Consider the following 16,479-nt stretch of genomic DNA (forward strand, 5'->3'; position numbering starts at 1 on the left):
AACTTAATCACACTTATTTTAAACTGCTGTTTTTATTTTTACTTTTACACACAGAACATGTTTAACAAAAGTGTCTACAATTTGAAGATGTGGATGTCAATCAAACACAGTGGACCAATTAGAATTGAAGCAGAGTTGAGGGTTTTTTTTGTTAAAGTTCTGTTACGTTTTTAGTTTATTAAAAACCAACGCGTGTTATTAAAAAATCTGCTGGATTTTGAAGAGGAAACAGTGTAGTTTGTTTTATTACATAACACTAATGGATTAATCGTTGAGGATGTGAGAGATCTCCAAGCTGGGATAAGACCGATTTATCCAAGTCCGATTTATCATTTATATAGTGATTTTTAAAACGATTTTTACTGTGATTAAACAGTGTTTTTAGATGTGGCAGTAGAAGATGATTTTTTTTTAAATGCTAAGAGATTAAGTAGATCAGTGTGTTTTAATTTCTGAATGGCTGTTGCGGATGAGTTGTAGATCAGTGGCACATGTTAATGATGTCATCAAACGTGAGTGGCGATAAACGACACTTGTCATGTAATGTGAATTACATATATATATTGTCTGGCCCTTTAAGAGTGTACAGTGCTAGGGTATATGGAGCGAGTGTGTAGGGAAGAGATTAGAAAATGATTGTCTCCAGGTGTGTTATATTGTTCTGTGTTTGCGCTGTGCATTTGTGACATTAAAGTAGCGTTCTCGTGAAACCCCACTTGAACATTGAATTATTGTACAACACTCTGTTAAAACGTATCTTTGTGTGTTATTTGCTTTACACACAAACAAAAGCCTTATTTACATTAAGCAAGAGTATCAGATTACACCTTTTTTATTCCTTCCGATATCCGATCCAGTGATTTGGGACACTATCGGACCGATACCAATACCTAGTTTATATGTAGTTTTATGTTTCAAACACTGCAGCAATACAGTGGAACAGTGGCACTGGCCCCCGCTGCTAGAACCGCCACTGCAGCTCTCCTCAGTCAGAGTGGAGGTCAACATTAGTAGAGGGGAAGCATAATGCAGTCAGGTAATTGGATACAACTAGATTGGGAAGTAAAATGGGGGAAAAGTGCAAAACAAAAAAAAAGTTTGTTGAACTGCAAATTTTTACTGCTAGGTCTAGATCTTTTAAAGTTACAGCCTTAAAACTGAAATAAAAAAAATAGTTTTAATTAACACTCCATAACATTGAATGGACTGCATCTTCATGTGTCTCCATAAATGCTTAGTAAAGCATTTAGTTCATTCGAATTGATCTGGAGTTGTAGACACATCTAGACACATCACAAGTACTCTTGTGAATACAAGATTTAAGTTTTTTAAGATCTATGAGTAAATATGACCATTAGTAGTCAATCCACAGTACTGGTGAACTCTTATTTTCAGCATGTGTTTGGTGTTGAGCAAAAGCAGCAGCTCATCCATCCAAACTTAATCTAGCCTTAGTCAGAATTACGGTCATGCTGACTACTACCAAAGGTCAAGCACATCACCTGGGATCCAACCCCTGGCCACCTCTCAGCTTTCCACATCAGCACTGCAGGATATTCTCTTTCCTCTCTCAGCTCTGTGTGTAGCGAGGGAGTGAGGCGGCTCGTAAGGCATGACTGTTTTAAACAAATGACATAAAAGGCCCATCCTAATGTAACACATTTCTCCCACAGAAGTTTGTCTGCTGCTTGATTTATAGGGCACTTTACCCAGTGGTTAGCCTGTAAACAGAGGCCGTTTATCACAGTGGGGATGCTGGCGGAGGCGACTAGGCACTCCTCCAGAGACCTGGCTCTGCTGCCCCACGCTTTCACAGACGTGCAGCCAGAAGATGATTGGAAAGTGGCCGGGGGCCTCTGCTGGCAGTGCTTTTAGGCTGTCAGGGTCAGATCTGTGGGGACGAAAGCAGCCGTGGTAGTGCCCAGTGTAACTTCACTCCATCAAGAGGCTGAAGAGTGATCCGATAGGGCGAGGGAGAGATATGTATACTGACACAGAGGAAAGTAATAGGTGTTAAGGTAATACTAGTAATTAGTATGTATATTATTGAGACACAACCATACTAAACAATTTCTGTTTATGCTGAGGGTACTGGAATGCTTCTCTTTGGTAGAGAAAGTCTGTTGTTATGGTACTAAAGTATTAATCCAGAGGAGGATGGTTCAAGCCCCGACACTACCAAGCTACCGGCTCCTTAATCAAGTCCCTTAAACATCAGTTTCCATTTTCTATTTTTGTTAAAATCACAAAATAAATAAATGATTAAAAAGCCTACCTGATAATGTAATTGCTTTGGGGCACATTTACATGAGAAGCGTTTTGCGCTTTGCTCACCACCAGCCTCGGCGCAAACTGGTGCTGTGCTTTGTGCTTGGTGTCATCAGTGCGAGACGTGTCATCAAATATGAGACGAATCTGCATTTGTGTAAAATAAACATCAAATCCACTCTAGAAGCATCCACATGTATCTTTGTTTATCTGGATTTTCCTCACTTTCACTTTTAAACTTCTGTTATAGCTCAGGGTGCTGAGAAATTGTAAGAATCAGCTTTTAGAGTCTAAAACGCTTATCGGTAAAAAAAAAAAAAGTGTAATGTAGTTTATTTACTAAAAGAATGACACAGGATTACTAAACCTCTCTTAATTATAACTGCTCATAAGTTTTCTCCACTAATGAAATGCCTGGTTTGTTGTTTTAATATAATAAGTCACTTTAAGCATTGTTTGTACTGCGGAGTTGCTTTTATCACATTATATCAAACAGTTCATCTCATTGGAGGCATGCAAAACTGATATTCAAGGCTGCATAAGAAATCATGAAAACAGCTGAAGCTGGTCAATTTGCATGTCAGGAAGCCTCATTGTAGTTGGAGTGTTGGCTTTTATTTTCTATTACTCTACAACCAGACAAAGAAGCAGTCAAAAAATATTGTGGTGAGCCAGATTAGATTGGGTTAAGCTCCAAGCATAGACTGATTCTTATGTTGAATAAATATATATAATAAATTTTCTAGATTCATTAGTTTGAATGTATTAGACAGTCTTAGACAGCTAAGTTAACATCAATTTATGAGAGTAGAAAAGGCTTATATAAGTTACGCTGTAACTCTGTTTTGGTTGCCATCACTGCAGAGAATCAGTTTATTTTTTTTATTTTTTTTTTTTTTAATGTATTTTCTCCCCATTTTCCTCCCGATTTAGCGCACTCGATTTTGTCTTCCGCTGCTGATAGATGCCAGATTGCATCCGAGGAGAGCACGTCGCTGTACACGCCTCTTTCGACACGTGCACAATCCTCCTCTTCTCGCCCCTGCATTCTGCATAGGCGTCTCTTCCGCCAATCAGGGTCCTTACACAGCGTATGAAGTCCCACCCACCCACACATAGTCCAGCCCCCTCCCTGCAGATGCGGTGGCCAATTAGTATCTGCTGCAGGCACTGCCAATTATGCCCGCTAGATGGCGCCCAGCCGACCGGTGGCAACACCGAGTTTCGAACTGGGGAGTTCAGAAACTCGGTGCTGGTGTGCAAGCGGAATATCCCGCTGCGCCACCTGGGCGAGAATCTGGTTTTTTAAAGTAAAACATCTTTTAGAGTGTGATTGTCAATAAAGCAGAAAAAAAGTATTTATTCATTCTGTGCGGCCCGGTAATAAATGCCGGTGGTTGGGGACCACTGGTGTAACAGTTTACAAAAGCTACAACAAATGTAAAACAATCAAAATGTAAATACAAAGACACCAGAGGCAAGTTGAGCCCTCACAACTCTGCTTCCATTTTCAGTTCTTAACTTCAACCAGTCAGTTGAAGCAGGCAGTCCTTTGATTCATGCAAACACATGGAGTCCAGAGAAAAATCTGGCCTGTCAGAGCTTTGGCGTGAACAGGGGAAAAGACTTTAACTAAACAAAAACAGAAACACATCATACACACAGAGGAAAATCAAAACAGAGATGGAAAGAAAGGAAACAGTGGCGCAACCAAAAATAGAAGCCACACCATTAGTAGGCCTGATGTAATTAAAGCATTTTATTAGCATAATACTGAATGTGAAGCAGTGTGAGTAAAAGCATTTTCACAGCTCATGTAAACCGGATCAAATTAGGTTAAATCTGCGTTGGGTATTGTGAAGTGTCATAGAAAGCGTTAGCGGCAACATTAAAGCGGCGTAATGTAAAGTGTAAGCTAAGCGTCGGCACTAGCAGATGTGTGTTTGGGGAGGCTGCTGGGTTCTGGCGGAGAGCTTTGGGAGCTCCTGTTGTCAGCTGCATATCAGCGCGCTGTAAATAGCCCGCAGCTATGCTGTTTTATCGGCGGGTAGAGACCATGCGCCGCTCTCGCCAGCTGCCACTGCTCTTTTTAGAGCTGGAAATAAATGAGAGAGAGAAAGGCGGAGAGACGCTCCTCTAGCCCATCTGTGTAAACCTCATTTTCATAAAAAGGTGATCAGAGCGACTGGGACCATTGTGCACGATGCTTTGTTTTTTTAGCACTTTCTTTTTTTATGAGGAAGTCCTTCTTATTTGTTATTCACCCCTTTCTGCTTCTTCTGCTTCACGTGTGCGCTTAGCAGGCCCTACAGATTATCTAAATCAGTGGGGAACAATATGTAATTAACCTAGCTGACCTCCGTACCTTAATTGTTGCCTGTTGGAGAACCTGTTTCAAGATTTTCAACCGTGATCTTCCAGTATAAGACTTTCTAGAGTTCCTATTGATATTCATGTAATTTGGGTTGTATTATAGATACCTGTGTTTCAGTTTGAGAAATATTAGTAATATGGCTGTTTTTAGTTAGTCATAACAGTTTCTAATGAGTCCATTCATACAGTTTTCATTTTGGCTGGCAATTTTATTTTAATTTTTATTATACGTACATGTGTCTTGTCATATAATAAAGTAAAGAAATAAACTTACCGTTTTTATATTTCTTCTTTAATTGTATTTCTTCTTCTTTTGTACAGCTCATTTAGCTCATTCATTTAATAATGTTATCCTGGTGAACACATTTAATAGTGTGCGCTGTGATAAAAGTAGGTAGTTGTTTCTCCTTGGGTGTTTTTATGGCATTTGTCATTTATATTTTCCTAACAAAAGACTACACAAAGGGCTTTTAAGGGATAAAAGATTTTATGACACCAATTATCCTGTTGTAGTCAAACTTAAGTACGCTTTAAGTGGTATGAAACAATGGATTTTACACACTTTTTACACAGTGCACTAGATACACTTAATCTATGGACACCACTTTTAATTATACCGTTCAGTTCAATTATTACGTATTAGTCACAACTGTTGCTTTGAGGTGAATGCAGTAAATCATATAAAATAAATAATATGCTTTAAACTTTGTGCAGGGGCAGCATGGTGGCTCAGTGGGTAGCACTGTCGCCTCACAGCAAAAAAGGTCCTGGGTTTTATTTCCAGGTGGGGCGGTCCGGGTCCTTTCTGTGTGAAGTTTGCATGTTCTCTCCGTATCTGCTTGGAGCTCTGATTTCCTCCCACAGTCCAAAGACATTCAAGTGAGGTGAATTGGAGGTACAAAATTGTCCATGACTGTTTGACATTAAAGACCTGAACTGATGAATCGTGTAACCAGTATGTTTATTAGTTTGTTTATTAGGATTTTAACGTCATATTTTATACTTAGGTTACATTCATGACAGGAACGGTGGTTACTCATTACACAAGATTCATCAGTTCACAAGGTTATATCAAACACAGTCATGGAAAATTTTGTATCTCCAATTCACCTTACTTGCATGTCTTTGGACTGTGGGAGGAAACCGGAGCACCCGGAGGAAACCCACACGGACACGGAGAGAACATGCAAACTCCACACAGAAAGGACCCGTACCGCCCCACCTGGTGATCGAACCCAGGACCTTCTTGCTGTGAGGCGACAGTGTTACCCACTTAGCCACCGTGCCGCCCTGTGTAACCAGTAACTACCGTTTCTGTCATGAATGTAACCAACGTAACCTTAATAAATAAATAAACCTAATGGCAGCAGTTTGAGGATGCATGTCTGTGTTCCTGTGCACGTGTTTTCTGTGAAGGAACTCCACTGGCATGCACAGAGTCCTGACCTCAACCCTGTGAAACACCATTGGAATTAATTAAAACGTTGATTGTGAGCCAGGTCTTCTCATCCAACATCAGTGTCTGACCTTACACAGGCACAATACATTTATGCTGGTGGTCAATTCCCTTCTCTTAAAACCCAGTACAAAAAATAAAATGTCTTACATATTTGCAACTTTCTAACATTTTTAACTGTTTTTTTTAATATATTTGTTTAGGAAGATGTTTATATTTTGCAACAGATTTTAAATTCAGGAATTATATAAGGATTATAATCCCAAAGATTCTAATGACAAAAATGTTTTATTTTTATTGTTTATGTCTAAAATGTATGAAGGTATTGTTTGTTTAGCGGCCTCACAGTGGGCTGTGATGTGCTTGTGTTTCAGGGGGAAACAGTAAGACATTCATTTGTCTGGTTATAAAAACAAGCTGTTTATACAGAGCCTCACCTGCTTTCTCTTTCTTTTCTCTTTATCCCTGCACAGTCCCTGGATGGATTTGTATTTGCACTAAACAAGGAGGGGAGGTTTTTGTACATCTCAGAAACCGTGTCTATATACCTCGGCCTTTCACAGGTAAGTCTGCGTGAGATATTTTTTATTCTCTTGCTATTAGAGTGAAACAGACAAATTGGTGCTAATTTAATGCCTCGACTGTCAGGTGGTCTACTGATTCATTTGCAGACTTATATACTGCATAATTTACACGCAGAATCTCATGCAAGTTGCTTGCTTATTACAGCCTGTTACTACTGGCCAGAGTAAATATGAATAATGGAGGTGATTGGGGAAGAGGGAGTATGAGCTTGTGACCTTGATTTTCTACACAGTTCAGTCTTATTGAGCTCCACCTTGAGAACTGGTGAGACTGGAATGGGACGCTGCGTGTATTATAGCAGTAAATGAAGAAGTCAGCGGATAGCAACGGCTTTGAAAGTCTACCTACGATATTCTGCTCAAATTCGCCAGCATCGGATTGCTAAAAAAGACAGTAGACAGTAGATGTAATATTTTTGCTTTAGGTGGGATTACTTTAAACAGCCAACGACTAAAACAACCCGCTTTCTAACAGATTAGAAGATTAAATGAATGAGAGATTTGCAGCAGGCTAAGGTGAATTCTAATTTATTTCTGCATTAATTGATTGATGATTTTTATCAAATAATTGATTAGTTGTCCCCAAAGTTTGTGGAATTTGTTGTACTTATCTTTAATGTGGGTTTTATCTGCAGTCAGGAGCTTGGCCTGCTGATAAAGGGCTTGTTAAGTCTTTAGTAGGAGTGGAGTTTATTATCTTACACGGCTAAGCTGATCCTGTCCTCATCTTAATTGCCAGTAACTTTATAGTCTGATAATCCATCTTAGGGCCCAAAAATGTACAACCAGTTAATTATTTAAACATTAATTAAATTAGAGTTTTTAAGCTTTAAAAAAATTACAACATTCTGATAAAAGCAAAATGGTTTTAGACATTTTTTATTGATAAATGTTTACCTCACATGTTGTAGAGTGAACTAGACATTTCTGGATGAAAATAACATTAGACAAAGAATAAAGTAATAACATTTAGAAAGTCTGACTTTATGAATATGAAAATTGGAATTGGCCTCACTCTGAATTTTTTTTTGTAATATGGTTGTATTGTCTGTATTTGCATACTGGACCATCATAGGCTCTTTTACTTTATGATGCTATATGACTTTATATAGTAAAACAGTGATTCTTACATTTACATGTTTCATGCAGATGAACAGAAAAACTGAGGGAAAAGCCAGAAACTTGTTATACTATTAGAACTGGTATTACAACTTTTCACAATGTTTTATAATAGTATAAATCCATTCATGGGTCAAAAAATCCAAAAATTACACTGCATAATTCTCTAACATCTTGAAGTAATATTTTCAGAGCATCTTGTTTTGTTAGGTGGGATCTTTTTTTTACATCGTTTTAACCCAATTGTTTGGAGTTCTGTATTTATCCATGTATTATAATTGTGACGTAGCACACTGCATACACACTATATGGTAAACTGCTGTTATACTAGACATTTTACCCACTACCCTATAGTAAAATAATAACTTCACTTAGAATTAAAAAAAAAATTTCTGGCGCCTAGGTGGTGCGGCAGGATATTCCACTAGCACACCAGCACCGAGATTCTGAACTCCCCGGTTCAAAACTGTGCATTGCCACCGGTCGGCTGGGCACCATCTAGTGGGCATAATTGGCAGTGCCTGCAGCAGACATGGTTCTGCTAGGGGCGGGATGACCGTCTTCAAACGCTGTGTAAGAACCCTGATTGGCAAATAGAGAGGCGCCTGTGCAGAATGCATAGGTGAAAAAGGGTTCCGCAAAACGGCTGCATGGGGTCGGAAGAGGCGTGAGCAGCAATCTACCCAACTCGACTACAATCAGGGATCCCCCAGCAGCGGAAGACAAACTGACTACGCTAAATTGGGAGAAAATGCATAAATAAAATAGAAAAAAAAATTGACCCTTTATCTAAATTTTCACACAAAAAAATCTAATGGTTTGAATAGAACATGGTTGATTGCTTTTTATTTGTTACACTATAGCATTGACAGATTAATTATTTAATGGACCAAACTGGCCTTTGAATTCATATCAATAAAAAACAAACATTTGGCTATTTAAATAACACAAAATAAAAAAAATGCCTGAATTGAACAAACATTTGATACTTTGGTACATAAAGCAGCAGTTTGTGTATTTACCTAGTTTGCCTGCATTTAAGATTATTTACATCATAAATAACAAACTTAGAAAATTTGCAAGTTTGTCTGATCTGTCTATTTAAATCACAATTGATTACCATATTGTGAATTCTGTGGCACCCCAGGGTGCTCTATGACATGCTTGTGTGATGTAACTTCTACACTATTATTTAGAGACGGAACGATCGATCGGCTATGAATCGGTATCGGCCGATTTTTTATCAAAATATGCTATCGGCGATCGGCCGATATTTCCTAAATGTAGCCGATCCGATCGTGTGATATATAAAAGATCACGTTAAGTTAACAGCTCAGTGGATTGATCCAGACTTTGAGCTACAAAGCACCAACCATCGCATCAAAATTCGTCAACAATCGTACAGAAACCATCGTGAAAGCTCTTCATGACCTAAAATAACATCATTAACGTTGTGCATCATACATATGATGTAATTTTGCTGATTGAAATATTTACTTTAAAAAGATAATTTAACCCAGTCACATCTGAGTCGATTCTATCAGCACGTTATAAAAACTCCTGGTTCACTTTGGTAAATCGTAAGTGGTTCTTAATTGTGATGTAAATGAGAACAGAAAACGTTACAGAGCCAATCAGAGGCAAAAGTTTATTCATTACCAAATTCGTTAGTTCAGGATCATCTGCTGAACTTTTAGGATCATCAGAAAACTTTTAGCTCCTTAGACGGAACGAGTCTGACTCGGTTACAGATCTGTGGTAATAGCAGTTTAATGAAGCTTTTTAATGTAAGAGAGTCACACAAAATGATCTGTAGTAGCTGGTGTTTATTTAAAACCACGACATTTAATTAATAACAGTAAACACGGAGAGATAACTGAGAAGAGAAACTTACGCTTCGCGGAAAATGAATCGACTCGTGAATCACTTTAAGCGATACAGTGAACAGATCATTTCTCTTAAAGGCACAAACACACACACACACACGCGCTGCTCCGGTTTATCTTCACTGTAAGGCTCTTTTTAAGTTTTTTTCAGACTGAACTGGATAACATTAAACCTGCGTGTGTGTGTGGTCAGTTAGACTAATGAAATATGTCTGATGATGTTGTTTGATGTACTTTATTTACTGCTAAATTTGCCAAGCCCCCCCCCATCGGAATCGGCTATCGGCCGATATCCCTGAAAGGAGATCGGAATCGGTGCCAAAAACCCCGATCGGTACATCTCTACTATTATTGTAGCAGCACTGTATTGGCCTCGATACACAACGAGCCAGTGATGGAGACTATTAGACATTTATGTCTTGAATCATAGCCCAGTCGTTACACTGGGTCACAGTCGATAGCATGACCTTTTAGCACCATTCTTAATCATGTGAGTGTCCAGATCCACTCACAGACCCACATTTTTTTTACACACTGAAGAAAAAAGGCTTCTAGCTGCAGTAAAGGAGCTAATCTCTCAATCACACCCTTTCTTGTGTGTTTGATATTAGATAAAGTATCCTGTCTACAGCAGCTGAGAAACAATGGTGGTGGATAGTAAGATACACTGATCAGCCATAACATTAAAACCACCTCCTTGTTTCTACACACACTGTCAATTTTATCAGCTCCACTTACCATATAGGAGCACTTTGTAGTTCTACAATTACTGACTGTAGTCCATCTGTTTCTCTGCATGCTTTGTTAGCCCCCTTTCATGCTGTTCTTCAATGGTCAGGACCCCCACATAGCAGGTATTATTTGAGTGGTGGATCATTCTCAGCACTGCAGTGACACTGACATGGTGGTTGTGTGTTAGTGTGTGTTGTGCTGGTATGAGTGAATAAGACACAGCAGCGCTGATGGAGGTTTTAAACTGAGAATAGTCCACCAACCAAAAATATCCAGCCAACAGCGCCCCGTGGGCAGCGTCCTGTGACCACTGATGAAGGTCTAGAAGATGACCAACTCAAACAGCAGCAATAGATGAGTGATCGTCTCTGACTTTACATCTACAAGGTGGACCAACTAGGTAGGAGTGTTTAATAGCGTGGACAGTGAGTGGACACAACAATGCTGCTGTGTCTGATCTATTTATACCAGCACAACACACACTAACACACCACCACCATCATTGTCACTGCAGTGCTGAGAATCATCCACCACCTAAATAATACCTACTCTGTGGTGGTCCTGTGGGGGTCCTGACCATTGAAGAACAGGGTGAAAGCAGGCTAAAACAGTATGTAAAGAAACAGATGGACTACAGTCAGTAATTGTAGAACTACAAAGTGCTTCTATATGGTAAGTGGAGCTAATAAAATGGACAGTTCAGAACTTGAATTCTTCCAGTGAGAAGGATCTGCAGCCAAGTAATGAAGAGCAGAAAATGATTTAAAAAGTCAAGTGAAAATAAAGACGTGTGAATAAAATTTCATGTCATTCAAGTTTAGGAATTTTCCTCATAGCAGCGTCTGCCGTATCTCTAGTCACTCTTCTTTTAGCCCGTGCATGCAGCAGAACATTTTTACGGTGTTCTCTACCTTTTTCCTGTGCACCTCCCCTAAGCCGAATAAGAGAGTGATGGGAAATTGCTTTTCCTTCTGTAGCCATTGACCATCTTGTGTTACATTAATGTGTGCAGACTGGAGCACCTAACAGGTTTGTACAGCACGAACAAGCTTCTCGTCTTGTATCGCAGACACTTGTGATCGTGTACAACCTTGGCAGATGCCCCTAGCTATTTGATAATGCACACTGCATGGTCGAACTGAAGGAAGTGGATGTGTTCCGGCGCTCTCATCACTGCCGTTTGTGACTCCCGCTTCCAGATTCCTCTGATAATAAGGCTTGTGTTTGACAGTGGGTGAAGCAGTGCGACTTCTGCTCCTATTATTTACTCCAGCAGATGGTCATTTAACCATTTTTGTAGGGCTAATAGACATGATCATTTTACTTCTGCATGTAAAAAGGCATATGCTGCCAGAATAGTCTCATGTCTTAGTTACTCGGCCATCTTCTTCAGCATTTGGCTTATGAGCAGAATGATTAGTTAATTTCCAATAATTAATATGTGATGGATGGGTTGCTGTCTTTCTAGATTAATCACCAGATTTGCAGTAGTGCCATTCAATAAGCTATCCCACAGCACAAATTGACTGGCAGAAATATAATCATGCCGCTTAGGCCATCTTTACGTGGTTTGCGAAATAATAAGCACGCTAAACGGTCGTGAGCCGGACGAGGGGTTTGTATGACCTTGTTGCAGGGTCAGTGGAATCCCTGCAGTTCCCCTGCACAGCTAATTTTGAGGTACAGCTTGTGACTGGGCAGCTGTCTGTTTTCTAAATGGAGATGTGTATGTTTGCCTGGTGTAACAGATGGCATTGTATGCCAGGGCTGATGGCTAGGAAAATAATAATTGCATTATTCCAGCCAAAAGAATATTAGCTTTTGGAAGGTGGCCATTATTCAGCCTGCACCCCTGCCAGTAGAGCATATGCACTTGCAGGGACTGAATATCCAAGGAAATTGATACATCTGGAAAACACATAGCATCCGAGTCCTCGTCTGTTGCAGAGGGCTTCGGTTTAACCCTTTCCGTGTCGCTGGAAGCATGTCATCACTGTTCTCGGTGACATCTGAGGGCTGTGTGTAATCTACCATATGGTGGAGGAATTTGTCCTCTCTCAGTTGTATCAGTTTTGTTTGGCGCTGGTGATGGGTTTGGAACGCCTGCAGCCAGCCCCTTCTATTTGAATTGGCACCGCCAATGCTTTATGAGTCCTCGTTTTTTTGAAGCAAGAGCCCTGCTTTGTCATCTACTGTGATTCCTCTGCTTTTGTTGCCACACGTCCAGTGTTGCACACACTTTTTTTTTTGTCTTTATGATAAAAAAAAAAAGCACCTGATCAAACCTGAGCTATGGTCGTGTCATCTGCCATCTTGGCTGCTGCTAGTGTGATACATCTAGAAACAGAAAAGCGGGCTAAGCAAAAGAATTGGAATTAGGAATTACCTTAAGGTCTTCTTCATTTTTATACAAAATCCTAGAATATCAGTCTACCTGTTTGTATGTGTGTGTGTGTCTGTGTGAGACCTGTCTCGGGTGTTTCCTACTCTTTGTCCAATTAATCAGATCCACCATAACCCTCACCAGGGAAAAGCAGTGGTAAAACAGACCGTGAATGAATGAATAATTTACATTTACATTTACATTTTTGGCATTTAGCAGATGACTTTATCCAAAGCGACTTACAGTACTGTGACAGTATATTGTCTAAGCAATTGAGGGTTAAGGGCCTTGCTCAAGGGCCCAACAGCAGCAACCTGACAGTAGTGGGGCTTGAACCAGTGATCTATTGATTACTAGTCCAGTGCCTTAACCCCTAGGCTACAACTGCCCTGTAATAATAATAATTTATATTATTATATACTATTCTATTATATTAGAATAGTATAAATATTTAGAAACATATAATTTATAAATATATATATATATTTATTTTTAGGAAAGTAATGTTTCAAAAAGAATTATGTTAAATATTGTGACACTGTATCTACAAACCCAATCGCCTCTGTCCCAACTTTTTTGAGTGTCTTCCAGGCATCTAATTCTAAATTTGTTCATATTTACAACATTTGATCAAGTTGATCAAGTAAAAGCATTGGAAGTTAAATAAAGCATCAAGGGATTTAACAAATCACAGATTCCTGTTTTGTCCCAACTTTTCTGAAAATCTAATGTACAACTGGGGTGACATGTAGCTTCATAGCAGAAGCCATAATTAAATAAAGCATAATAACCACCACCCAACTGTCATGAGGTCTTAAACCCCTTTGCTACCAAACCCATCTAATCTTCAAATTCTCCAACCATATTGACCCTTTATTTCCTTCCCATCTTCACTCCCCCCTGCACCCCAATACCCATGGCCTGCAACAGAAAGAGGGGATATTGAATATATTAGCATTGCCATCTGCCTGACTATCCTATTAAAGCTTTGTGAGGAAATTAGCCATGTATCCTCTATCCCATTACACATTTTTCTAAATGTTTACACCTAGTGCTACATTTTTATTAGCTTTGTCTGAAATTTAAAAAATGGAATGTACTGGTTGTCAATTCAATATTTAGTTTTTCTGTTTGCTAGTTGTATGTTCAGATGTGGGGAGGGTTTTCTTTTAATTTGGGGAATGGCTTAGAAAAAGACATAAAATAGGACTTCCTGGCAGTGACAAGATAGAAAATGATGCTATTTTTTTTTTCATTTTTCATGCCAGCTCCAATGTTGTGATTCCAGCAAAAGGGGTAACATTAAATTCTTCAAATTAAAACATTTTCAAAGATTCAGTCTTTACCTTTTTAAGTTTAGGGTTTTTTACATTTCATGCTACACACTATACAAGTATGATTACATTATATTAAACCTGTGCAGTTTATTGCATTCCTAAAGCTTTACAAAACAGCATTACGTCTGCTAGAAGATCTTATTGGCCATGAAGCCAGAATGGCTGAACAGTACTAAATGGATAATAAGTTCTATTTTATTTATGATGCAGTGGAAGCAGAGGGTCAGTATTTGCATGCAGGCTTGCTGAATTGTGGAAAGAGAGGGAGCAGAAAAGGTCATGTTTAATTGAGACACCTCCAAGTACCTCTTGCCCCCCACCTTACACACACTACCCCCGCGCCCCTGCTCCAGCTTAAAGCATATAGAGTCTATAGTCTGTTAGAAAAAAAAATAGAGATATGTAATACTAACACTCTAACCTAGAGAACGTGATTTTTTTTTTTTTTTTTTTTTTTTTTTTTGAGAGTTTGTGTTAGGATTTACAGAAGATTTAAAGAGACTATGGTTTGAGTAGAATAAATATGATTATCTGAGCAACAAATATCTGTGAGGAGTGAAGGAAAAATGCATTTGTGTTGAATTCATGATCTGCACTACCAGATTAATGGTATTATTTTGCTGTCAGAATTTGAGACAGGTTTACATTAAAACTGATTCTGTTCCTATGGTTACAGTTTTGTACTTCACAAATGAACAGCTATAACAGTATCACCTCTGTCCTCTGTCCTAATTTTGTGACTGAATCGGAATGCATAGTTGTTATAAATTACCTTTAATATTATTTAATCTATTAATTATTGTGTATTTTTTAATAATATAACAAAATTTGCTGGGTCAGAAATATGCACACGATGTTGTACAATAGATGTTGTTGATGTACAGCATTTCTGTATTTTTGGAAAAATGTCCATAATTTCTTTTAACTTGTGGCATGTCCATTCAATTCCTCATAGTGATTAGAAAATCTTAGAAAGTGAATCAGATGATCCTCTTTAAAAAAAAAAGTTTAACTGAAGTTTGTTGCTAATCCCATAGGCAGAAGCAGGGTCTTCTTTCTTGTCCAGCAGCCCCCAATCCCATGCTGAAATAAAGCTCCCCTGACTGTGCACAGTGCCACCTGCTTTAAGCACTTTCTAATTTCTGACATCCAAACAAATTTCTAACCATCTAACCATCCAGACAAATTTCCTCTCAGCCCAGGGTCTTAGCACAGTTTTGGTTTGCTTTTTAACCCTGGCAATGTGACCTCTGCTTCATGAACTTTGTTGCCTCAAGTGACATTCCTGGATTGAGAAAATGTATAATCTGCTTTCTACAATATTTACAAAGCTTTCTAGACCTTCCCATAGTGATGGTCTTCCCATAGCTCAGGCGAATGTCAATCAAAATTACGATGGATGGATGGATGGATGGATGGATGGATGGATGGATGGATAGGAGGATGGATGGATGGATGGATGAAAGGAAGGATGGTAGGATGGATGGATGCATGGATGGATGGAAGGAAGGATGGTAGTATGGATGGATAGTTGGAAGGAAAGAAGGATGGATGGATGGATGGATGGATAGAAGGAGGGATAGATGGATGGGCTGTAGATGCACCATGACCAAGGGTAAATTAACATATTTGCTGTACTTACCATAAAGTATCACAATAAAATACAGTTGAATCATGGTTAAAAGTGTATTTACCATGTTACAACAATATATGTATTATTATTGCAGTATAAGTACAGCGCACTGTAGTACATTTCATAAGAACATCAGCTTTCTTACTTATTGCTGACTATGAGAAATCACCACTAGCCTAAAGGAATCAAACTGTAGGAAACCATCATGCACACATGATTTATAGCCTGCAAAATTGAATTCCCAGTGTTGTTTCTGTGTTCTGTAATGTATTTTTAATTGACCATTAATAGAAAAATAAGTTATATGTTATGGGAAAGTAAATAATCCATACACATTTTACAACTGTGATCATCAACTGAGATTTTCTTTCTGTGGACGACTAATGAACAGGTATTGCTCGTTAAGCATTAAATGCAGACTCGGATAAGTTTCTCAGATTAAAAGTAGAGAAAATGGAAGGTTCTCTTTAGCGAACTGCTTTTACGGGGGCATTGCTTAAAACGTCATCAATTCTTAAAATTTAAATTAATAAATGCTCCCACCCATGGAATACAAGGGCACTTTGAAAAGCAAATACTGATTCAGCAGAGAAATAGATTTTTCCCCCTTAAAATGACTGCATGAGGCATCATTTGACTGTCCTGTGTCCAAGTGCTTGACGGAGATAATCTGAGCAATCCCTCGGGTCACCTTATCGTTCTCGGCAT

General features: G+C 38.8%; 1 protein-coding gene across 4 annotated transcripts in view; it reads left to right on the forward strand.

The window, feature by feature from the left end:
- The window catches only part of LOC134325793 (neuronal PAS domain-containing protein 3), a 305,263-nt gene that overhangs the window by 196,711 nt on the left and 92,073 nt on the right, over positions 1-16,479 (forward strand). For all 4 annotated transcript variants that reach the window (XM_063008026.1, XM_063008028.1, XM_063008029.1 and 1 more), the window contains one exon: positions 6,571-6,660. In XM_063008026.1, the coding sequence (XP_062864096.1) occupies positions 6,571-6,660 (90 nt within the window). The remainder of the gene's footprint in view (positions 1-6,570; positions 6,661-16,479) is intronic.

Source organism: Trichomycterus rosablanca, chromosome 13 (genome assembly GCF_030014385.1).
Source record: "Trichomycterus rosablanca isolate fTriRos1 chromosome 13, fTriRos1.hap1, whole genome shotgun sequence".
Classification (NCBI taxonomy): Eukaryota; Metazoa; Chordata; class Actinopteri; order Siluriformes; family Trichomycteridae; genus Trichomycterus; species Trichomycterus rosablanca.